Source organism: Euprymna scolopes, chromosome 17 (genome assembly GCF_053919585.1).
Source record: "Euprymna scolopes isolate OS-2025 chromosome 17, ASM5391958v1, whole genome shotgun sequence".
Lineage (NCBI taxonomy): Eukaryota > Metazoa > Mollusca > Cephalopoda > Sepiida > Sepiolidae > Euprymna > Euprymna scolopes.
Window position 1 is genome coordinate 42,044,256 of NC_136498.1, and position 25,972 is coordinate 42,070,227.

General features: G+C 35.7%; 1 protein-coding gene and 1 long non-coding RNA gene across 2 annotated transcripts in view; both read right to left on the bottom strand.

Moving 5' to 3' along the window:
- Nucleotides 1-25,972, bottom strand: part of LOC145297079 (uncharacterized) — a 146,377-nt gene that overhangs the window by 4,868 nt on the left and 115,537 nt on the right. The gene's annotated exons all lie outside the window — the stretch shown is intronic.
- On the bottom strand, nucleotides 12,376-19,101 carry LOC145296735 (uncharacterized). Its single transcript, XM_080142755.1, has 3 exons — nucleotides 18,795-19,101; nucleotides 13,322-17,509; nucleotides 12,376-13,194 (listed from the first exon to the last, which is right to left on the bottom strand). The coding sequence occupies exons 1-3, from the start codon at nucleotides 18,871-18,873 to the stop codon at nucleotides 12,863-12,865; spliced, it is 4,599 nt and encodes a 1,532-aa protein (XP_079998881.1). The 5' UTR covers nucleotides 18,874-19,101; the 3' UTR covers nucleotides 12,376-12,862.

Genomic DNA, 25,972 nt, shown 5'->3' on the forward strand with positions numbered 1-25,972 from the left:
TAGATGTTACCCTCAACTTAAACGATAACACATATGAACCATATCACAAACCCAACCAGAAAATATTCTATATAGATCACCAATCGAATCATCCGAAGTGTATGAAGAAGGCGTTGATTCCCAACATTTCCAAAAGAGTTTCTGAACTTTCTAAGAATGAGAGTCTTTTTGATAAAAACAAGGAATATTACAATGATGCCCTTATGAGATCGGGATACAATGGAAAAATTGAGTATAATAGAACCAATAATAGTTAGAACAACAAAGCTAACTGCACAATATCGTATAACATGGCAATGAGAGCTAGAAAGAAACCAAAGATCAATAAGGGATACGTTGATAATGATCAAAGGAATGGAAACGGAGGGAGTAATAATAACAGCAGAACAGGCAATGACGAGGGGGCACCATTAATAAAAGAAATAGACGCAAGAGACAGGTTTGGTTCAATCCACCGTTCAGCGAGCATATCAAAAATAATATACATAGGGAATTCTACGGAATAATTGATAAATACTTCCCTCCGGAGAATAGATTAAGCAAAATAATAAATAGAAACTCGGTAAAATTATCTTTCTCGACGTCAAGCGACTTAACTAACACTATAATTAGCTCCAACAATAGGAAAATCAGCAAAATAAGAAATAATAACGAATTAGCATCGAATGAAAGTGTCTTAGACAGAAAATGTAATTGCAGAATACCTGGGAATTGTCCGTTGGTTGAGAAATGCCTAACCTCACAAATAGTGTATAAATAAATAATAAATACTAGGAAGATATATCTTGGGGCCATGTAATGCATGTTTAAGGAAAGATATAGAAACCATGTAGTATCCTTTAAAAAGGAACCAGAGATAGAAACTAATAGAGAAGGTGTTAACGATAGCAGGGGGGGGGGGCAAGAATCAGCATTAGAAATAAAAAGAGGAATACAACTGCATTAGGGGATTGGGTCAGGGAACTTAATAGAAAAAATAAAGATTTTGAAGTAAAATGGTCAGTAGTGGATAGAGGGAGCAAGTACAGCCCTGGGAAATCAAAAAGGTGCAATCTATGTTTATTGGAAGCTTTTTACATAGTGAACTCTAAAGACGAAATTTTGAATAAAGGGCTAGATGGTATACAGGGATGTCTTCACAGGAATAGGTTTCTACTATCACGTCTTAAATGTAACTGAGGTATAACTTTTTATAACAATAAGGATCCTCGGATACAAGGTCAAATTTTAAAGTAGAGTTAAATAGCTGGGAATTATGTAGTCTAAACGAAGGATCCACATCTAATAAGCAAATATAGTTTCTATTATTCTAAACTGGATAATAAATATAGATAAAGTATAAAGCTCAACAAAGACTGGAAACATTGTTCCATAACCGCGAGCATTTTTTAGTATTTAGTTGTAGCAGTATTGATGGTGAAATAAGTGGTGCCCTTTCCAGATCAATAAAACAACTTCACAATAAACTAGCAATCATTATTAAAATATTAAATTAGCAATTAGTGGATTGGAAATAAATTGATATTGTTCTCTTACAACTAAAGCTTGTAGAATCCCTGCTAGTTTATTTACTCTTGTTCTAAATGTTTTTATCCAAAAATGCAAGGGTATACACCTTCTCATAGGAGTGAAGCACACTTGTAGGTATTGGGTGGTTTCGTTGTCAAAATAATTATTAGAGGATATATATTATTTTATTTAGGTATCCAAGAACACAATACACAAATTGTAATTTTGGTTCTGAATCCATGAGTAACCTAAGCAGATTATGGATGAATAGCAGATGTAGGTTAAACCCATAGCTAAATAATCAGTTTTAAGATTTAAAATCTACTTTAGATTCTTAATTTGTTGAATAAACTATCGTAGCCTTTCCTGTATCTGTTTAATTAAATTAATTAATAAATCATATACGCTTTTTTAGGATTTACTAGACCTTAAACATCAAACGGCCTTAGTTGTCTCCCTTTAACTGTTATAAGTACTAAATACTACCTTTATTTCCACATAATTTTTAACTAGTAGTTAACAACGTAATGTATTATCTCCCTTCGAAGTTAGTTTTTTCACAACTATCTAGAACCATATTTGATTAAAACGATAATGAATAATAAAATATTAAATAATGAAAAATAGAATAGGATCCATTACTCGGAATATTGTATGAGGATTAATAAATATAAGGTAATGTCATCCTTTATTTTCCTATTTAATAAAATATTAACCCTAAACTGGTTTTAAATCTAAGTAATAAGATAATCGATATTTTGTAAACATTGATGCCACAAATGAGCGAATACGAAACTAAAAATTAACCGTAACCTTATAACAAGGTTGTTCTGGCCACATTATAAATATAGAAATAAAATTTTAAAAATTCTCTTTTAAAAAATTAATAATGTGAAATAAAGAAATATAGAAATCTAATTTAGGAATTCAATGAATAGTATTATTAAAAGATTTTAAATGGTTACGGGTTTTTGCGGAAACTTCTTAAGGCTGATTTTTAAATAAGGATACGAAAATTAGGTGATATATTAATATTTGAATGGGCTTTTAACGGAGGATGCCTCCAGGGTAAATGTTTTTGCATGCTTTATTTCCGTTAAGGGAATTTTCTTTAAACAATGTTCTATTGTCAAAGTGTTTTTTATTCAAGAAGTCTGAAGAAATGGTGGTTATATGATAATTTTCAAACGCCATAATGCTTGAAATTGTCCAACTGGTATTGAAACGATTGTAACTTACACTGAAATACACTTTTTGTTGCTATCAATCCCTTTTTTGAAGTCTTGGTTTTGTTAATATAGTATATATATATATATATATATATATATATATATATATATATATATATATATATATATATATATATACTCAAAATTGATAATATATATAATATATTCAAACTTCGAAACGTAAATATGATTATTGCTATTAATATTAATATTTATAGTTTCATTCTACATTTTTATACAATTTTTCACCCCAAAGGAGACACAGTGCCACTTTGAAGTAGGGGGCTACTATTGGTGACATAAATTGCAGGGGTATTATGAAAGGAGATCGGTTGCAAGATGTCTGTTCACATTACATTTGAACTTCAGGATGTCAGTACAGTTTGGAGAACATGAACCTGGAAGGGAGTTCCAAAGTCTAGCAGTTCTGGGGAAGAAACTATTGGAGTAAAAGGCTTTCTTACACTTGGGGATCTCTACAGTGAAGGGTGGGATATAGCTGCTTGTCGGGTTTGTCGGGGGTATTCACGTCGAGGTAGTAAAAGTGCTTGTAATTTGTCAGAGTATTCATCATTAAAGTACTTGGAGAACAGACAGAGGAAACAACATTTTGTCGATGGAACAGAGGCTGAAGCCTAGATGACAGTTCAGGACCTATCAGGTTGGCGATTCTCTTTTGAACCCTGTCAAGGAGTGAGAGACAAGTAGCAGATGCACCAGCCCAAATGTGACAACAGTACTTCATACATGGGCAAATGGTGGCCTTATAGAGGTACAGGATACTTTCAGGCGTAAGTAGTTTTCTAGCACGGTAAAGAGAGACCACCATCTTCGCAGCAGCCTTGGCAATGTTCTCAATGTATCTATTCCAGTTCATGTTCCCTGTAAACATTAGACCGAGGAGTTTAAATGAAGTACTTTCGTGTAATGTATTCTTGGCTATTGCTATCGGTGGTAGAGAAGATTTCTTGTAATTATTAGGTTTGGCAGCATTAAATGTGACCATCCATTTTTGTCCCCATTCCACTACAGATTGGAGGTCATCCTCTAGTGTTTCTGTCATTTCCTTAGATATGTGTTAATTTGTTTTTCTCTCGTGCCTGTTATAGAGAGCGGTGTCATCAGCAAATATACTCATCTCTAAAACAATTTTATCAGGGAGGTCATTTATGAATATCAAGAATAATAAAGGTCCAAGGAGAGACCCTTGGGGTACTCCCGCATTTAGATCATATTGTTAAGATGTACGAACGTAGAGGACAGCCTAGATTTTTTTCTCCTACTTAAGAAGGATTTAATTACATTATGTATTCAAAAGGATACCATATGATCTAAGAAGGATTTAATTACATTATGTATTCTTCCAGTGATACCATATGATCTAATTTTCTTTAGAAGACCATCGTGCCATATCCTGTCAATAGCCTTAAATATATCGAGCGCTACCGCTCTACCCTCCTCTATTTTATACAGTTAACGGTATATACGTTCAGAGATTACAGTTAGGATATCTGTTGTGGAACTCGCTTGCCTAAATCCATATTGATTGTCCGTCAGGAGTTTAGTATAGCAGCTGTAAGGTGATAGACTAGAGCTTGATTAATTAAGGACTCAAATATTTTGGCGAAAAGGTGGAGAAGACTAAGAGGGCGATAATTTAATGGGTCAGTTCTTTCGTCAGAATTCTTGAAAATTGGTACCACAGAAGCGGTTTTCCAGCAGTCCAGAAAATACCCAATATTAAAATTAGATCGTCAATATATGAGGGGAAATTCAATTGTGCAAATCAAAATTTACAAAATGTATTGTTAAAAAACATGAGTTAATTATTTCTTTCCATTGAGTTACAAAAAAAAATCTGACTTTTATCTTCAGAGGAAAATAATCAGCAAGTATTTTTATAGACTTTCTCTAACGTTGTTGGCTTGCGCAAACAAATGAAAACTGTAAAGTTCAGAAGATGAGTAATACTCGAATAAGTATGTAAAGTGCAAAAAAAGGAAATCTAAATCTTATTTGAACAGAGGATAATTCGATCTGTAGTCGAATACGCTACCACTAAGCTATATCTGCAGAGTATAATAAATCTGTATTTTAAGAAAAAATGATTTGCTGAAATTTTATTATCTACCTTAGCCGGTGTAACGTAAAATATTCCCCTATAAAAATCATTCTTTTTTATCTATAAGAGAGAAAAGCAATTTTTAAGATTGGATGTTTTTCGATTTTCGATACTTATCGGATGAATTTCTGTACAAAACATATCAAAGAACACTGCCAGACATGTAAATTAGTGTTGTGTGCAATTTGCAAAAAATAGGCTCAGCTGTTTCGGAACCTATGAGAAATTAACTCACACACACAAAGTGACTTTTATATAGTAGTAGATAGCATGTGTGTGTGCGTGTGTATATGTGTGTGTATTGATTGCATACACATTTTAAAAAATCATATTAGGACTCTCATATACTTTGACTAATTTAGTAAGAACTGTTTACGCCTACGTCTATGATATCCAGGACAAATCTGTTTTTGAAAGTGCCAACGTTTTCTGTTCTATTTTCCATTTTGTTTTGTTGAATTTGCGTGTGTTCTTGGAGCCGTGCAAAAGCCAGGGTAACACAAAAGCCAAGGCGCCATAAATACTCATAGTCGCTCATTAAATATAAAACGGTTGGTGGTGTCCGATCCAGGCGCAGCAAGAGGGAAGAATTGCATGGGGTGGCGCAAGTAAAAGGAAAGAGGATGGCATAAGGAGAAGGAAATGGAAATGTCAAAGAGAAGGAGTGAGAGTGGGGAGGGCGAACAAACACAGCATTCTAAAGATGCGTCTATCCAATCGGCAAGTTCATTTTAAACATGAGTGGCCAGGAGGTAATGGTGGTCAAGTGGTTAACGATACGGACTGACAACCTGGGTGTCTAAAGTTCAAATCCAGTTTGATCCACATGATCACTTTCACTTAGAATGTTGACAACCTTCACGTGGTCTCACCCGTACGTAACCGATACTTTTCTAGAAATAATTCTGACTAGAAAAATATAAAGGAGACCACTGACAACAACAGAATCACCTAATTAATATGATGATGAACGTGACAGGCCAACGGACAAGCTTATCGATTCTCGAAACATTTTATATGTATGCATCTAAAACTATATAAACGATAAACTTAAGATACGCCCATTCAGTTCTGTGCGGTTAACGATAAAAATACATTTTTAATATTAATAATTCTTTACTAATTGGATTACTCAAGAGGACGGCTCGACAAGTCTTTCTTCTCAACGTCGACAATGTTATAACCAACAGGAACACAGTCCGCAGTATTGAGTTCCAGAGATGGGAAGTTCTTGGAAATTAAACTGTTCATAGAAGTTCCGTTTGGTTTAAGGGGGACAGAAGAAGAAGAAGAAGAAGAAAAAGAAGAAGAAGAAGAAGAAGAAGAAGGAGGAGGAGGAGGAGGGAAACTTCTTTGCAGTTGTCGTAGAGAGACGAGTTCTTGCTTTTCTATGTTTTACAGGGAAAAATCTAGATATTGGAGCTCGGCTGAACACCTATTTGAAAATATCTCGAAAAGAAGTTTGGTTGCAAAGTGTAGTATCTGTTTTGCTCAGTCAACAAAGAAGGAATCCTTCTACACTAAGGCATTGTTTTCATTTTGTCCAGTTTATGGGTAGCTGGAATATTTTCGAATTAAAAACCTGCCTAATTTCTAACATTGCCCTCATGTGAAAGCAAGTAGATAGGATAGCAATGGCCCTTCTCTGAGAAATATTTTGTAGGGAAAAGAAAATTGCAAATTTCTTTTTTGTTATAGTCACCATACGTATTTCCTAACTTTCCGCGTGGCTGCTACCGGAAGGGGTGACAAAATTAAATTAGTTCCTTCACTTTTATTGTTCTTTGGTATGTCTATTGTGAAGCGATTTATTGAAAAAAATATATATATAAAAGACATTACTGATAACTATTCAATAAAAATAAACAAAAAATAACACAATTAGTTTTTATTTGCACCTTTAATAACAGTAAAAATGAAAGTTTTCAGTTAATTTTAAATTTTATAGGAAATATGTTTATGAAATTATAAAAATATTTTTTTATTTTAAAAATATCAGTTTTTATTTGAATTTATAAATAAATATATTCTTATGAAAGTATAAAAATATTTTTTTTAATTTTAAAAATATCAGTTTTTTATTTGAATTTATAAAATAAATATATATTTATGAAATTATTAAAATATATTTTTTTGATTTTGAAAATATCAGTTTTGATTATAATTTATAAAATAAATATATGTTTATGAAAGTATAAAAATAGTTTTTTAATTAAAAATATCAGTTTTTATTTGAATTTATAAAATAAATATATGTTTATGAAATTATTAAAATAGTTTTTTTAATTTTAAAAATATCAGTTTTTTATTTGAATTTATAAAATAAATATATGTTTATGAAATTATAAAAATAGTTCCACTTCCCGTGAGCTATGCTCATGTGCCGTTCTATCTCCTCTGGGATCTTCCGACCACTCCGTTGTATCAGTTAAGATAAAAATGAAATATAATAAGTCTACAGACGTACCTCTCCACTGTACTGTATACTGATACTCTATAGCTGACTGGGATAGCTTCTGTACATTCATATCTGATCTACCTCTCCATTCCATGTTTAAAAAGGATGTGTCCTCTATAGTACCAGACCTGACCGAATGGTTAATTGTAGGTATAGACCAATTCATACGATCTAAAAAATTTCAACAAAAACCTAACAGCCAGCCATGGTTCTCCCCAGAATGTGCTGCTGCTATTGCGCACAGAAATCACTTTTTCCATAGCTACCAACGTAATAGATGCACTGAGACTAAAGCTACTTTCAGGACTGCCAGCAACCACTGTAAAAGAGTAATAAGAAATGCAAGAGAGCTATATGCTCAATCCGTTAAATCCAAAGTAGCTCAGCAGCGGCTTGGTTCCCACCAGTTCTGGCAAATAACAAATAGGATCCTGAACAGAAGCGTGCGTTCTATCCCAACCATTATCAATGGACCAGAGGTCATCTCGTCAGCATCCAACAAGGCCAAACTATTTGCCAAGAACTTTGCAGCTAATTCTACCCTATGCGACGAAGGCCATCAACTCCGCGTATTTCCTCCTACAACAGACAACATGCTAGGTAACATACAAATATCTGTGCGTGAGATCGCCAAGCTAATCAAGAACCCTGATTCCAGTAAAGCAACTGGCCCTGACGGTATTCCAATTATAGTGTTAAAAAAGCTACAACCAGAACTTGCCCCCATACTTACAAAACTGTTTAAGGAGAAGTGCTTTCCAACACCCTGGAAACCTCATCAGTATGCCCTGTATTTAAGAACTCAGGTGATAAATCATCTCCCTCTCAGTACAGACCAATAAATCTCCTGAGTCTCAGGAGTAAGTTGCTGGAATCCATATTAAATAGAGAAATAGTCAATCACCTCAGCAGAAATAACCTTTTTAGTTACACGCAATATGGTTTCCGTTCTACTAGATCTACAGCAGACGTGCTAATAGTCATATATCATAGGATTAGTGAATCTCTCGACAAAGGCTTCATTTCTAGGGCAATTGCTCTTGACATATCAAAGGCCTTTGATAAGATATGGCATAAAGGCCTACTTCACAAGATTTCCAGCTACAGTATAACTGGAAATGCTTTCTCTATCATTAAATCATTTCTCTCTAATAGGCTCATAAGAGTAGTGGTTGATGGACAGAAATCAGAGGCCCACAGTATTAATGCTGCAGTCCCTCAGGGGTCCATTCTGGGCCCAACTCTCTTCTTAATCTGCATTAATGATCTCCTAAAACACATACTTAAATCATTCCTTGGCATCTATGCTGATGACACGACTATCTATGGCAACACATCAAAGGTCGTAAATGACAATGTTCTCTCTGATTCTCTCTCCTCAGATCTTGAGCACGTGGTAGAGTGGGGGAAGAGGTGGCTGGTTACCTTTAATGCATCTAAGACCAAGCTCCTATCATTACATCATAAGCGTTCTGATCCCCATCTGTCATCAATTGAAATGTATGGTTCTCGTCTAGGCGAGGCCTCATTTTTTGCTAAGCGTCTGAGTTTGATCTTTACTCCTGATCTGAAATGGCACACATACATCAAGTCTGTGGCCAAGGTCGCTGGGAAAATGGTGGGATCCTGCTACCGCTCCAGAAGATATCTCACTAATGATGCAATTCTCTATATATATAAAAGTCAAGTATGTCCAAGGATGGAGTACTGCTGCCATATCTGGGCAAGAGCTACTAAAAACAGCATATCCTGCCTTGACAGAGTACAAAATAGACTTCGTGGCTTGGTGGGTGATGCCCTTTTCTCTTCCCTGCAACCTCTTTCCAACAGAAGAGACGTTGCGAGCCTGTCTCTGTTTTATCGTTATTTCCATGGCAAGTGCTCGTCTGAGCTCCATTCTCTGCTCCCTCCACCAATCTTTCATGAAAAACCCCGACTAGCTGAAACCACTGTCAATAATTTTCCCCACTCTTTATCCGTACCTAAATCAAAACGTAGATTCCATGAACAAAGCTTCTTTCTTAGAATTGCCCGCCTGTGGAACTCTCTTCCGCTTGCCTGTTTCCTCCTCGACTTCAACTTGGATGTCTTCAAGTCCAACACAAACAAATTCCTGATGAACCGCCCTCTTAAGTAATGACACCTTGTCAAATCTCCAATACTAACTATTACTACGATACTATCCCATTGATTACTGTACACACAATAACCCTTATCCCCGAGTGGCTCCTGGGCCTTGATAAGTGGTGACCACCATGAAAAAAAAATCTTGTCGAATTCGAGAATCTTTTTGTCGAACTCAGGAATCTGCACAGAATTTCGAACGGAATTTTGTTGGATTTTTCGGACTATTTTTCCTATCACAACGCTTTGGTAGAACGCTCACTAGATTTTGGAGCCGGTTTTAAATCCTGTCAATGCAGAAAAGGGAGCTTAGAGTAGCTCCTGCCCAGATGTGTAAACGGAACGGAAGCCTCTATTTAATGGTCGGGGGGTAGCATACTATACTTCTATCAGCAATGACTGGATAGAAGTCTTAAGTAATTCGAATTGTATTTTTGAGTGTCGCCTGCACTGAGGATTTAACCTTCAACCTTCAGAAGTTTGTAACTGAATTTTACCAAGTACTATATCCACTACGTTATGGGTCCTTGCGCATCGTACAATACTTGGTGAAATTCAAAAATACAATTGCAAATAGTACACTGTATATTGTTGTACTTGGGAATCTGTCTGTCGAAGTCAGGAATCAGCAGGGAATTTCGAACGGAACCCTTTATTAAATCCACGGGGTAGCATGCTTTCGTTCCGTCAGTCATGATTTCTACTGGTGTCGATTCCCGAGTTCGACAAAAAGACTCACCTGAAGAAAGTCGGAGGTTACATCTACCAAAGCGTTGTGATTATAGCCCTCAGGATAGGAACAATAGTCCGAAAAATCCAAATAATGTAATCCATGTAAGGTTATTTGAAAATTATGCGTGACGGATGGATGAACTGATGGACGGACAGACATAGCTCCTTATAGAAATGTCTAGACGCATCTAAGATAAGATCGGAGGAACAGAAAAATTGAAATGAGTGAGAGAATAAAAAATGAAGACAAAAAAAGTGTTGGAGATGGATGGTCTCAAAAGGTTGTTAAGCCTGAGCTGATGTGTTTGCTCGGCGATGTGGACCGACACGATGCTTCAGTATTGGACAGTTTAAGGATCGATCGACCACATTTGTTTGTTATCGCGTACCTATTATTTTATTGATGATTACTGGTGTAATATAAGAATGGCACGTCTCTACGGTGTTGGTAGGGGAAGAGGGGATGTGTGTGGGAGGAGGGATGGAAATGAAGTGATGAAGGAGAAGAGAAACGCAGTCGGTGAAGAGGGAAAGACAAGTGGATTGTATTGAGAAGAAGAAAAAGAAGAAGAAGAAGAAGAAAAACAACAACAAAAACAACAACGACAACAACAAGAATTGAAGAAAGAGGCGGTAAATAGACCAGGTAAGATGGAACATGAGAGAGAAGAAGAAGAAGAAGAAGAAGAAGAAGAAGAAGAAGAAGAAGAAGACAAAGAAGGTGTAGTAGTAGCAGTAGTAGAACAATAAGAAGAAGGGGAAGAAGAGGAGGACAGAGGTAATGAAGTGGGCATGTAAGATAGACAGGTGACGGAAAGAGAAGTGGGTTGAATAGAGAAAATAAAAAGAAGAAAAAGAACAATAAGAACAACAACAACAATAATAACAAGAACATTAGCAACAATAAAAACAACAAAAATAACAACAATAACAACAACAACAATAACAACAAGAAAAAACAACAACAACAACAACAATAGCAACAAAAATAACAACAATAACAACAACAACAATAACAACAACAATAACAAAGGAAATAGGAAAATAACAGGTACAAGATTAGTGAAAAAATGAGGGAATAATGAAAACATATGAGATGGAACAGAATCGCGAAAGATAAACCTAGAAATGAGCATGAAAAATGGAAAGTGCTTTACAATTTAACTACAATTGTTGATTGTTGTGTTTTATGGCATGTCAACCAACCGTGGATCATTTTATGCCGGAGTAATATATATATATATACACACACACACACACACACACACATATATATATATATATATATATATATATATATATATATATATATATATATATATATATATATATATATATATATATATACTCGCTATGCTATTTTTTATAGATTCATTTCTTTTGCGATCGTATATTTTGTAGGTATTACGACTCCAGATCTGAGTGAGCCGTGAAGTAGTTGTAACTAAGAAGAAATTTTATACTCCTCCAGCGTACATTGGTGGCTCAATCACGGGTGCAATTTTGTGTCGTACACAAAATTATTAAAGGCACACAGTAGTTGGCAGAGGTTGTATATAGAAAATAAAGTGTTTTGAAAAAGGATTGTAGAGTGGTCGTATGGGGTAGAGGCGAACACTTTTAGAGAGGTGTACGCGACATTTTACTATCTAAAAGATCAGTTACTTTTTACACATCTTGACAGGGACTACTCAAAGCACCCTTTTCTGCATTGACAGGGTTCAAAACCGGCTCCGAAATCTAGTGAGCGATGTCGTTGTCTCCATCTTATAACCTCTTGCTCACATCAGAGTTGTTGCGAGTCTATCTTTACTCTATTGTTATATTCATGGCAAGTGCTCGACTGAGCTTCAATCTATGTGCAGATCCTTTTTCGAACTGATATGCCATTAGATATGTCGCACACACACTCACACAAACGTATCTCGATTATGCACCGGTTATTTGCCCTTTAGGCTATGGGCCCAAAGGTCAAAATCCCTCTAGATTTTTGATTCTGTGACCTCGGTTGGGGGTGGAAGAAAAAATGGTGTCAAATGAATGCCAATAGACTCCTGAACATCATATTTTTTTTTCACAAGCACAAATGTTGCGCATTAATGAAAACGGCGGCCATATTTAAAGATGGCCGACAATCATCAAATAGAACATTATGACTTGCTTAAACCTTAGTAGCACACAAACCGATAACAATACAGACATCTAGTTTAGCACATTTTATTCCCAATTTATTTCTTCATCATTTAATACATAAATATTGGACTTAATATATTTACTATGCTTCAAAATAGGGAATATTTTTCTAAAAAAGCTTTTTTCAAACATCTTATTTGAAACAACTTCAATCTTTTCTGTGGATAACTAAAGAAATAGATTTACATTTTGATATTTCTCATGTAGAGACACCTATAGTCTACCAATATTATTAGTCATACAAATCTATTGCTATATTTTGTATGTAACAAGGTCGTTTAAACCTGAGGTAGAGCTGCGATTTTGTGTCATTTTTTATACACATCAACTTGGTAAAATATACAATGTTTGTCAATTTTCATTAAAAAGTATTTTTTTGAATCTATGAATAATAACACAGATTTAAAGGACAAAAAGGCATTTTTAATGAAAGTTAAACAAACAACATGTTAGTAAATAAGATCATATATGCTTTTATTTAAAACTGATCACTGCTTATGCCACTTCATCATCATCGTCGTCGTCATCACCATCATCAGTGTCATCATCATCATGTCCAATGTTTTTACTAATTTTATAACAAGAATCTCTTGCACACTTGCACATATCTGTGCATGGGACCCTGTTTTGGAGACATGTACAAATTTTAACGTCTTTACAATGACTTTTTTTACATTTGGCAGAGCAGTTAATTAAATCCATTAAACTGTCTGGAGCAGGAAGAAGATTCATCCAATGGATTACTAAATCTCCATTTTCTATCTTCCATCCATGACAATCAGGGGATGGTATATCAGGATTTGCATGGAGGCTCCTTTTATAGACACCTGAAAAAAGAAAGAAATTAACATTAATATTGAATAATTTTCATCCTTTCTAATAAGCAAATAACAATGAAACTCCATATATTTAATTTTTACATATAATTGGAAATTAAATATTTATAAAACGTACCTGCTTGATAGTTAGCTCGCTTGATGTGTTCACTCAGGGCATCTTGATTTGGAGGCATTGTGATTTCCAATTTTCTTTGGAATCTAAACATGTTGTATCTGGCTTCATTAACACTTGTGACATTTTGTTGGCCATACAACCTGCAAACAAACATTTCCAATGATTTTGCTGTGTCTGGTTTCACATAAAATTCATTACCAAGATCACTGAATGCGTAACAAAACTCATTCTCTCTCAGTAATAAACTAAGTGCTTTCTTTTTGCCCTTTCCGTAAAATGAACTGACACTATCACATCCTGTAAAACAATGTAGACCAATCAAGGCTTGACTGACAGACTCTCCAATGTTGTCTTTTATCATCTTGATGTCTATTGTTCGCAAATTTGTTCCTCTTCCTGTGTGGAAGTATAAATGTGCGGGAATAAGATTTTGTAAAGAAACTCCAATTACAAACACATCGGTATCAGGACTCATAATGATTACATCCGTACTAGTGTTGGCTGCAAAAGAAGCATGCAAATAAATCCGTGTATCAGCTTCTTCTTGTGAGCTACAAAGTTTTGTCTCTTCTAACCGGATGACAATATCACTTGCCTCTTTTCCAGGTGAGAAGGAATGACATTTCTTGTTATGCGCCAAGAATACCTTCACTCCTCTAAGCTCTGATGTTGAAACATTAGACCATGTTTCATCCAAGAATTCTATTAAGGACTTTTTATTCTCTCCATTTGAAAGAAATTTCTTCCATTGCTGAGGAAGGAGCTGACCATGGATTCTTATCTGAGAGCTAGTAGCAGCTCTTTTATCCCTCTCGATATTTTTTATAGAGATCTGCTGGTATGTATCAGTAACAAAATGAATTTCTTTAGAATGATTCGATTTTGCCCTGTTCACTAAACTTTTCAAAATAACAAGAGCAAGATTAAGAAATGTTTTCTCTCCTTGTAATTTGTTCAAATTTAATTGGTGTATCAGCGACATACCATCCACTATATATATGCCACCTACTATAGGGTTCTCAACAATAGGATTGTTAGCATGGCTTTCTAAAGCATGAAGTAAGTTTGCTTTATTAGTTTTAACCAACGATCCATGTGAATTTGCAAGGGACAATCGTAATGGACCTAAGGAATATGACAGTAATTCTTGAAGATTAATGTTCCGGATTCTACCAATCACAACCAATCTTGCTAGGAGATTTCTATCTGCTTCCAAAGTGATATCCTTTCCGTGGACATGATGATTTGATTTTTTAGACATACTGGAGAATGTTTTTAAATTCATTCTTTTCATCGGGGCAAAAAAATCAACTTCTCCCGTTTGTAGACGCTGCCCACAGAAATTTTCAAATTCTGATTCGCCCCTTGCCTTAGCAAATTGCAGATCATTTTGAACATCTTGTGTCGCAACTAATCCTGATGCAATATGGATCAACTCAGCTGGTTCATACTCAAATGGATTAAACATACTGTTTACTGTGTCTATTATCTTTCCAATAGCAAGCTTATCATGTTTCATCCGACTGTGTAAAAGATCTGATCGTGTTCCACTTCGTTCTCCTTTGCCAGCCATAGTTTCACATTCATGGGTAATAGACCCTCTCGCATGATGGGACCATATCCACCTGTTGACGGCTCTCTTGTTTGTGCTGAAGCCTGTCATACCACCTTTTGTTTTTGAATCACGATTAGCAGTTTGTTCGATGGTTTGGTCACAAGGAATTTTAGCAAAGGCATTTGAGCTTCTTTGAACAGCAAAATCTCCTCCAATGCATTGTGTATATATCACTGGATGAGTATTAGCGAGATTAGACATCTCCAACCAGTAAACTGGAAGGTATCTGCTATAATTTACATGGTCATATGCAAACACCCAAGGTAACATCTGTCTAACACTTGCCAAGTGAAGTTCCCAGTTTGACTCTCGAATACCTCTAAGGAAAAGTAAAAGAATTTCTACAATGTCAATATAAGAACTCCAGAATGCAAAAGTTTGCTTTTTGTTGCCAACCTGTATAAATTCTTCATAGGATGATAGAAAACTTTGAAAATGTTCTCCCTTCAGAATTTCTTCATACTGAGGTCCTGGGAATGATTGTGACAAGGATGTCATTAAATGCTTCACTTTTTCTGCCTTTTCTTCAGGAATGCTGTTTAAATAGGTTGTCAAACGCATATGCTGCATTGCTTCGGCCACTAATTTATGGGCTCTAACTGCTCTGTTATAGTGTCTACCTGTGAAAACTCCATTTATTGAGCCTACAGCAACAACTTCTGATTCTATTAGAATATCTTGAAGCCCGGCATCACGAAAACGCTTTCCCAAACACCCAAGAAAGGACATTGCTGTATGAAAAGCACCAAGTCGAATCACCAATCTCTTCATGAAATATGGATTTCTCCATCTAATTAATTGTGCCTTTGAATAGATTGCTTGATCCATTACAATAACAAGAGACTCTAACTTGAGTTGATCTGCAATGGCAATGCTTTTTTTTAGAATTGTAAGGACTGTATCCATTTCTGTGGGGCTAACATCAATTACGGGTAAATAACCTATGGTAGATTTTGATGCAATCTCCCTTTTGCACAGGAGTTGGTTAAACCCAGTCCAAGATGGTAATATAATTTCACTGCCGAATTTTGTGATATAGTACGCTATATCAAGTTTTAGAGAATTTTGCAGAAATACACGATCTGAATGAAGTGAAACATGTTCAGCAAATGGTAGTGGGCCATCTTTTCTTCCACCGGTGTATGTAGCCAAATTTACTTCTGGTGGTTCCAATGTTCTTTTCCGTGTTCTTTTGAGTCCTTCTACTGCAATCTTAGATGCACACGGTTCGACTAACATATTTTGTATTATTATCCCAGTTGTGTTGTGTGTTGTTCCATGTCCAGATAAAGTTTCCTCACCAAAATCATTATTGTCCCAGACCAAAGTTGTTGGAATACCTGCCTGGATGGTGGATGGAATAGAATTTTCTCCACGATTGATTTCAAGTTCAGCTAGTGCTGTATCATGATTTAAAACCACCGAATGAGAAACACAATGTCCCAAACCATTCAATAAACCAATCACTTGGGCAGATCCAGACAGATGGCGTACAGCCATACCAAGTGATAAATGTTTTGGCATTAATGTACGTCCGTTAGAAGACAAAAATATAATGTCTTGTGAAATAGACAAAATCTTTCTATAGACGGATGCAGATATGTCCATTATTTTTTCTGTGCACAAATCTTCAGATGCCCCAACTATCCATGCAAGAAAGTTAAATAAAATATGGGGCACCATCTTTTCAGCCTCCTGCAAATTTAATGTTTCTGCTGTTGGCGGCCATAACGAAGGAGGTTTTACTTGTTGAATAATATTTCTCAGATCCATAGCTGTTATGTACAAGTTAGAAAGAGGATTTAGATCTGAGCGTACATGACTTGTTTGTTGGTTTGTGTCATTTTCTGACGACTCTGTTTCACTTGGAGTTGTGGTATGTGTTTCCTCATGGAGTACTGTTTTTTCCTCTACAAGAGAAGACACTGTAATGTCATTTACATACACGATGTCACCTTGTGATCTCATTTTAGGAGTGATGAAGCATAATTGAGGAAATTTTTTCATTAATCTTTGTTTTAAATATCCTGTTTTATATAAATGCGCATCAACTCCATGTGTTTCTTTAATCTGTTTGACAAACAAATCTTTCAATTTTTTAAGTCTCATGATTTCCTTGTTTTCGATAATCCTTGTTTGGACTAATTTCGCAAAGACCTCAAATGCTTTAGCATATGAAGTTTGCTCAGAGTGTTCGGTTTTGGTTGGTTTGGTTAAATATCGAGTGAAGTCACGGTAACATGAGTTATGATATTTCACTTCGATTGCTACACAATCTTTATTCCTTATTTGCATGAGGAGTGATTCATTTTCATTTTCTTCTGCTGCTCGTTTTAAATTAGCAGCTTCTATTGTCGAACATCTGACAAGTTTTTCCCTGTTTCTTTTTCCAGATCCTTTGCACACTATAGTTTTTACTTTTTGGCATAGTATGCAAACATCTGGTAAAATATGCTCTGATCTAGCTGGCAAAGATGGTCGATCAAAATTGGAACGAAGAACCCGTCTTTTTTTAGCTGGTGGATCATCATTTTCGGCAGTAGTCGCATCAATGTTTTCTTGAGATGGGGACCCTGTAAAAATAAATATATTTAGGAGTTTAATATGCATTTGAAATAACAAAGTATATGGAAAAGTTCAAATTAAAAATATCCAATCATTATTTCATAAATCCAAAACATTTCATTAAAAATTTAAGATTTTTTTTGTATAGTGCTGATAAAACTTCTGTGAAAAAATTGTATGTTATTAATTTACATTCTACAATTAAATCGTCTGGTGACTCCTTATTAATCGGACCAAGGGATGTTTACAAAATCATGCAATATATTTATCATTGGAATTGGTAGGTAAATTCAATATGCAATGCACTTTATTTTACTAGTGAGTTACCACTTATCAAGGCTAAAAGCCACACGAGGATAAAGGTTAATGGAATAGATTGTCAAGTGACTGATTGTGGAAGTGCTAGAATCAAGAAATGGTACCATAGACAGTTGTATCTATATTTAGAATCATAAAAGAAATGAAACATTTCCAGATTAAAACCAATAGCTAAAATTATTGAAATTATGAAAACTGTTAAATAGTAACAGCATTTGGCTAAGAGCAAAGTGTACCCTTTATTCTGATAATACAGGTTATCTTTTGTTTCAGATTTGTGAAGGAGAAATCTTTCTAAACTGAGGCAATTGTAATTTTTGTTCCAATCAGAATACATTTTTGGTGAACTAAATTTTACCCACAATAAAACCCTGTTTTGTATCTATGTTCTCGTGGGGGAGGCAAGTAAATAGAAATAAACTCTAGTTTTTTTTTTTGTTTTCTTTACAAGTGAAATTTTCTAAAACAGATGCCAACTTTTATGTACATATTCAATTGTTTGAAAAGATATTAATGTAGATTAACACCCTCATTTAAATCGCTCCCTCCCCCGAGAAGAAAAAAGATTGTACAACTTAGAAGTTTACAAAAAAAAAAAAAAAAAAAAAAAAATTAAAAATCAATTAAATTGAATAAATATATTTTAGAATTTAGAGGTGTTGACCTTTTTTCTAGTGAAGATAAATTCTGTGCGTTTTTTTATTGGGAGAGGAGGGGGTAAATTACAATCTTGGCACTCAGACTTAGGGTTAATGGTAAAAAAAAATTAACAATAGTCTCCAGGAAATGGAGGATGATTTTCCATTAAATTTATATACGAAATGTTACTCTAAATCCATTTTTTCCTACCATAAAATTTTTCATGCTGTTCAGTTCACACGTACTTGCCTAAGTGAATAGAGGGAGTATAAGAAAAATTGTCTCTTTCCAAATACGTATCAATAAAAATAAAAATTATTAAAAGCTTAAACTTACCTTCGAAAACGTTATCAGTATTCTTTTCTAGTTTTTTTCTGAATTCTTTCAATTTTCTGATAATCCGTGAAACGTGCATAACAAGTTTGGTGAAACCCAACACGAGGTGGTATTTCAGTTGAATCACAGCTTAAGTCAAAGTTTTTCGCAATTTCTGCTTGTGGTCCATGTAAACCTTTCCATTTTTTAACATATTCTAAAAAGCGCGTCCATGTCTTCACTGAAAAAGATCTAACATTCAATGTTTTAGTTGGAAATATGCACATAACGCACTCTTTTTTGTCTTTGTTTACAAACATTTCTTCTTCACTGGAAGCAGCCATATTGAATTTTTAACTCGCACTACGATGATTCTGATTGGTAGATTGTAAGGAGTAAATAAAAGAAGTATTCTGAATGGCTACTTTTTTGTACGAAGGCAACTTAACAGTTAGCATTTTTTTGTGCATTAAAATTAAAATTATTTATTAATGCACCATAATCTTGCTTGTGAAATTTTTTTCCATGTTTCTTATGATTTTATACATATTATATCCAAAAATCATGCCCACCCCTTTTACATCTCATTAAAATTAAGAATTTTCACTCTGGGCCGACGGCCTACTTGTCTTGATTTCCGATTTGTCCGACAAGTGGCATTTTCTACTTCCTGGTTCGTTTTTTAACCCACTTCCATTATATACCTCTCTCTCTCTCTCTCTCTCTCTCTCTCTCTCTCTCTCTCTCTCTCTCTCTCTCTCTCTCTCTTTCATCCGAACCGTCCATGTGAGCACACGTTCTTTTCCGTTTGCCTCGACAGGCAAATACTTACGTTTAAGATAAAACGAAGATGCATTCATTTTCAGGTAAGAACGAATACACGTGTTTATATTAACGAGGTCTCATGTACACCCACACACACATATGCAATGGCCATTCTAACTTCATACACGTATTCACAATAAACTTATAAGCACAACAAACATTTCAACTTCATGCATGCTCGTTTGTATACATATAAATACACACGCGTGTAAACAAAACTTTGATTATTCTTATGTATTTCAAGTCAAATACAGCATCTTACTTGCATATATTGTAACTCTGTTTTAACGTTCTCCCTTTTAATGTTCTTCCTAAAATTTACTCGGTAAACTTGGTCTTTATTGTTGATTGTTTTTGGGAATACGCAAAATGCATATCTCAACAAGTGGCGACCTACGACCTTCAACCCAACAGCCTCTACAGAATATTGAACACGCTCTCTACAATAAATCTATGGTCTACCCTGCAAAACATTCACAACCAGCACTCGTCTAGCTACAACAACTGTCAACAATTTTCCTTATTCTCTATCTGTGCCTAAATCTAAACGCAGATTCCATGGACAAAATTTATAGACTAGAACTGCTCGTCTGTAAAATTCTATACCGCAAAACTGCTTTTCAGCTGACTACAATATGGCCGTTTTCCAATTCAATATGAACAGATTATTGTTGGGCTGCCTTATTAAATGATCAAATTCTACATAATATCCACCATAACCCTAATTATGATGTTGTTTCATCGACCTCCTAAAACTCATTAACCTTTACCGTTGAGTGGCCACCGGGCCTTGATAAACGGTGACTCCCGTGTAAAAACAACTATAGATGGAATTCTGACAGCTAGTATCAGTCCGGGTCAGAATGGACCGGGGAATGATCGTATCTAAAAAGTGATTTCACACTACCCAATTAAAGTTAGTTGTATACAAGGATTTAATTTTTATTCATATTCTATAAATATTTTTATCTGCGTAACATAAAATATTCAGAAAAACTGAACTTGTACGCAATTGTATATATTGTTCAGACGTTTAAGAAATTTAGCAATTTTCAGGAACTAAAATTAAATCGGTTGATATGAAGTAAATTATCTTCCTATAGTTTAAAGAACGAGAAAAAAAGTAGGATATCACTTAACTCGCCAGAGAAGAGGGAGTGACAGCCGGTTAAAGTGAGTCATGTTAGAGAGCCTTTATGGGAAGCAGAAGAGAGTATATAAAACTCTCTAGAAGAAAGGGGTAACTGAGCCTTTTAGATTTCGGTGAACAAATAAGCCAAGTGACAATTGAAAGAAGAAGAAGAAGAAGAAGAAGAAGAGGCAGCGACCAAACATACTATTACAATTATACATTAACGACATTGCCAATGCTACTGCAAAAAATTGGGCTCCCTCTACCGTGCTAGAAAATTACTCACAACAGAGGATATCCTATACCTTTAAAAACCTAAAATTCATTGCATAAAGTATTATCGCCACATCTGGACTGGTGCTTTAAATACTAGTTTCTCACTCTTAGACAGATACCAAAAGAGGTCCACACTATTGGCCAAGTTCCAACTTCTGTCCGATCGCCGCAATGTTGCATCCTTATGCCTGTTTTACAAGTTTTTTAATGGAATATGCTCCGATAAATGCATAGTACTTGCGCCCCATTTGGCGTACATATTTTCTCCTAATACGAAAAGCAGAAAAATCCAAACCTTTTTACTGTAGACTTCCCTAGATACTGGAAAGCTGGCTACACTAATAGTTTCTTCCCTTGGACTACTAAACTTTGGAATTCCCTCCATTTTGTATCCTTCCATAACTGTAGGAACATGCAGAAGTTTACGTGTAAGGTGAACAGATATCTCACTGCTCAACTCCCCACAAGTCCACTGTTAGACACGACCCCAAATGCTAGCCCATTACGATCCAAGTGGCAGTGTGTGCCTTGTTAGGGATGAAAAAAGAAAAAGAGAAAGTGGCGCTTGGAAGAAGAAGAAGAAGAAGAAGAAGAAGAAGAAGAAGAAGAAGAAGAAGAAGAAGAAGAAAAGAAAAAAAGAAGAAGAAGAAGAAAAAGAAGAAGAACAAGAACAATAAAAACAACAAGACGAAGAAGAATACGAAGAAGAAGAAAAAGATAAACAGCAACAACGAAAAGAAAAACAAGAGAAATAAAGAAGAAAAAGAACAACAACAACAATAAAAAGAACAAGAACAAAAAGAAGAAGACGAAGAAGAAGAAAAACAAGCACAATAAAAAGAAAAAAAGAAGCGGACGAACATATCCAAATCATGATATAAGTGAACAATAGGAATTGAAGGAACTGTGATTATTCGGATATCACGTGAAGTTTGAGAAAAACATTTTTAGTAAATGAAATAGTATTAGTTTTAAACCTCAATCAATTAATAACACATTTTTAATTAAAAACACATTTTTAAAGGATAAAATTAAGCATAAATGTCAAAATTATTAACTTTGATAACTTTAGAAAAATAAACTTCTTTTATTTGCGTACAAATTTCAAAGGTGATGGAAATAATTTTATTGGTGTTCTATTTTTTTTTTTTTGTAGGAACATTAATATTTTTAATAATGTTTATAGAATAGTTGTTGCTTGTACAGATTTGTGTATTGCTTCCACCAAACTCTTCATCAGATGATTGTGAAACTATTGAAGTTCTACCCCGCTTAGGAACTACAAAAAGAGGAAAAAAACTGTAACAAAAAGGGGAAATAACTTGATCAGCAGAACAACGTTATAGGAAGTGACCATAACAAAAATGCAATAGAGATAAAGTTGTTCACTAAGGGACACAAGGGAAAGCTGAAATAGAATTGTTACAAATTGCTTTCTTAATAATTAACTTGAACAATTGAATTGCCCTTAATTTTCTCTATCTTGTTTCTATTTTAATATTTTCTTATGTTACATAAGGTATATGTATTTATAGAGAGAGTATAACGATGTATGATCCGGGCACCATTTATAACGTTACCGATGTCGCACCAACCACACCGGGTATCGGGGCGTCCTTAACCTCGTCGGATTCCACCCGATGTGGCAGGTGTTCTTTGATCGTACCTTGTCTCGTTACAAGTTGGCCAGTTGATCGTTCTTACCCATTGTGTTTTCATAGAGGGGCGCTTTTCCTCTCGATCGAATCGTCTTTATTTCCATGTGTATGGAGTCTCCGGGTACATCAATCACTCCGCTGATCCTTGCGGCTTGCTGAAAAATCAAGAGTCCTCACCACAAACAAACAGAACTCCGGTTTATAACAGTAACAAACTATTTATTGTTTCCATTACTTCATAACAACTACTGTCTAATCTGGGGTGACTGACTATAGCAGTGAAACGATGTAAGACCAAACCAGTAAAGTCAACGAGTTCCCATTAACACAGGCTAGTTCCCATCATAACATCAGGCTCTGAAGGGCTCCCAAATTGGGAGCGCTTGACTAGCCCAGCCGTTCGGTTTGCTGGCTACGACTCTTTTTTTTAATTCCTTTTTCTAAATCCAACCCCTTTTTCCCCCATCTCTCCTTCAGAGAGTGGTTACAAACACCTTCTTTCTTTCTCTTAGAGCTTATCCCTACCAAACCTCAACCCCCACCTGCACTGAGGTTTTTACTTATTACCAATTAGGCGTGATTAGTCACCCCAGGTCGAACAATGCCTGACAGCGACCCTCACCCCCCGACCCCCACCCCAAGCTGTCAGCTAAGATATCTGGGTGTCTTCATCTCGCTCCATAGAGATTTTAAAAACAACCTTTCCGTTGTTAACAGATATATAACAACAATAAGATAAGAACAATTATCATTTGTTTTTTTCTCTTTCCGACAAAATCCCATAGACATTTCTGTTTAAACAACATCAAACCATCATCATCATCATCATCATTAGAATTCAGCCGTGCGAATTCCTCTGAATTCGTGTCGACTAGCAAGGTCACTCGGTATCGCCCGGTCCCCATCGGGTCACAAGAGGAAGAGAGGATGAAAACAGTGCACCCGAATAACATGATGTAGTGAGATTTTCCATATTTTGTTTGTAATATGAAAATACAAATGAGTGAATATCTATATGAAGTTCTACCCTTATTTCCGACCAGCCTGGGTGCCCGGTGTGTGTTGAGCAAAACATAAAAACAAAAAAGTGGTAGTAGGCAGGCAGGCTCGAACCTATACCGCGAAAGAGGAAAAAAACGTGAAAAAAAGTGACGTCTTTGCCGTTGCGTCCATCGCCAAACCGGAAGTGGCGAAGGTTTAAATTAAGATCGAAAAGGGGGGATAACTCTCGAAAATATCGGCGAAAATAGCGAACCCTCCTTGTAGAAAAGTGCCCAGTTGTGAGTGAAGGAATTAATTTTTTTTAGCCGATTTTTCGATATTTGTTGTCCGAAAGGTTGGTCTTCAAACTGATACCGATGTCGTGAAAAATTTTCGCCTCTATCGAAAGTTTTAGGCAAGTATACATACATACATACATACATACATACATACATACACACATACATTTAAACAGACAGGTGAGATTTATATGATAGATTAAATCGTTTGATAAAAAAAGATAATAAAACTCACTATACGAATGACATTACGCTGATGACCTTGCTTTGTTAGCTGATGAAAATGCTAATCCACAGATGTTGCTACATATCCTGGAAGAGTCAGCTGTCATGATTTGACTACATACAAACTCAACTAAAACAGAATATGTGTCGTTCCACCAAACCGGCCCAATTGAAACACTAGACAGAAAATCACTCAAACAAGTAGATGATTTCGAATATCTCGACAGCCACGTCGCATCCATCGAAACAGACGTTTACGTCAGAATAGCTAAAGCTTGGAGTGCGCTTAATCGGTTGAGAGTTATATGAAAATCTACCCTCTCGGAACAGATAAAGAAAAACGTTTTTAGAGCCGTAGTGAGACGGGGTCAGCTTTATGGTTCACTAACAAGGGCTCTTATTAAAAACCTTAAAAGTAAGCTAGATGGATCTTATACAAGAATGCTCCAGGCAGTGTTAAACTGGAAAATACATCCAACAATTAGCTGTCTGTATGGTCGGTTGCCCAGGATCTCTTCAGTAACAAGAAAAAGAAGAACACGATATGTTCGATATTGCTACAGAAAAAAAAAGATGCGGTCGTTAATGATATGGTACTGTGGGGTCTTCAACACTAATCCACTAAAGTAGGAAGACCTTTCAAGACGTACACAAAATTATTGACAGAAGACACTGGCTTTGTTTTTACACGGGAATCACCACTTATCAAGGCCGAGAGGTCACTCGAGGATAAGGGTTAATGGGTATACATTAGTCAATGTGATTATAGCGTAGTAAACATAAGTAGTGGGAGTTTTGTAAATTGAATTACTTAGAGGGAACGGTTCGTCAAGAACTTGTTTATGTTGGATTTGAAGACAATCAGATTGTAGTCAGCTGGAAAGCAGGCAATCGGAAGAGAGTTCCGCTGGCGTGCAGTTCTAAAAAAGAATCTACATTTAGGTTTAGGTACAGATAAGAAGTGTGGGAAATTATTGATAGTGGTTTTGGCTAGACGAGTGCTTTTCGTGAAAATTTGGCGAGGCGAGGGGTCATAGATTGAAGCTCGGCTGAGCACTTGCCATGAAAATAACGATAAAGCAGAGACAGTCTCGCAATGTCTCTTCTGTGGGAAAGAGGTTTCAGGGAAGAAAAAAGCGCATCCCCTACGAAGCTACGAAGTCTATTTTGAACTCTGTTACTGCAGGATAATCTATTTTTAGCAGCTTCTGCCCAGATGTGGCAATAGTACTCCATCGTTGGTCGTACCTGGCTTTTATTTAGGTAGAGAATTGCATCAGGAGTGAGATAGTTACTGGAGCGGTAGAAGGATCCTACCATTTTTCCAGCGACCTTGGCAATGGATTTGATATACGTGTTCCATTTCAGGTCAGGAGTAAAGGTCAAGCCCAGAAGCTTGTCAAAGCATGAAGCCTCCCCAAGATGAGAGCCATTCATTTCAACCGATGCCAGATTGGAATCAGAGCGTAGATGGTGTAGAGATAGAACCTTGGTTTTAGACGCATTAAAAGTTACCAACCACCTCTTTCCCCATTGTACCACATGCTCAAGATCAGAGGAGAGAGAATCAGAGAGAACTTGGTCGTTTACGGTCTTTTATGTGCTACCATAGATTGTAATGTCCTCAGCATAAATGTCTACGAATGATGTAAGGATGTGATTTGGAAGATCATTAATGTAGGTCAGGAAGAGAGTTGGGCCCAGGATTAATCCCTGAGGGACTCCAGCATTAATACTGAAAGCTTCTGATTTATGCCCATCAACCACTACTCTTATGAACCTATCACCTATCAGAGAGAAATC

Bases quoted from the DNA above. Each gene is read 5' to 3' on its own strand.
- LOC145296735 (XM_080142755.1), bottom strand. From the start codon at position 18,873: ATGCACGTTTCACGGATTATCAGAAAATTGAAAGAATTCAGAAAAAAA. The intron at 17,510-18,794 runs GTAAGTTTAAGC...TTATTTTTACAG, and splicing joins TACTGATAACGTTTTCGAAG to GGTCCCCATCTCAAGAAAAC. The intron at 13,195-13,321 runs GTACGTTTTATA...TTCTTTTTTCAG, and splicing joins GCGAGCTAACTATCAAGCAG to GTGTCTATAAAAGGAGCCTC.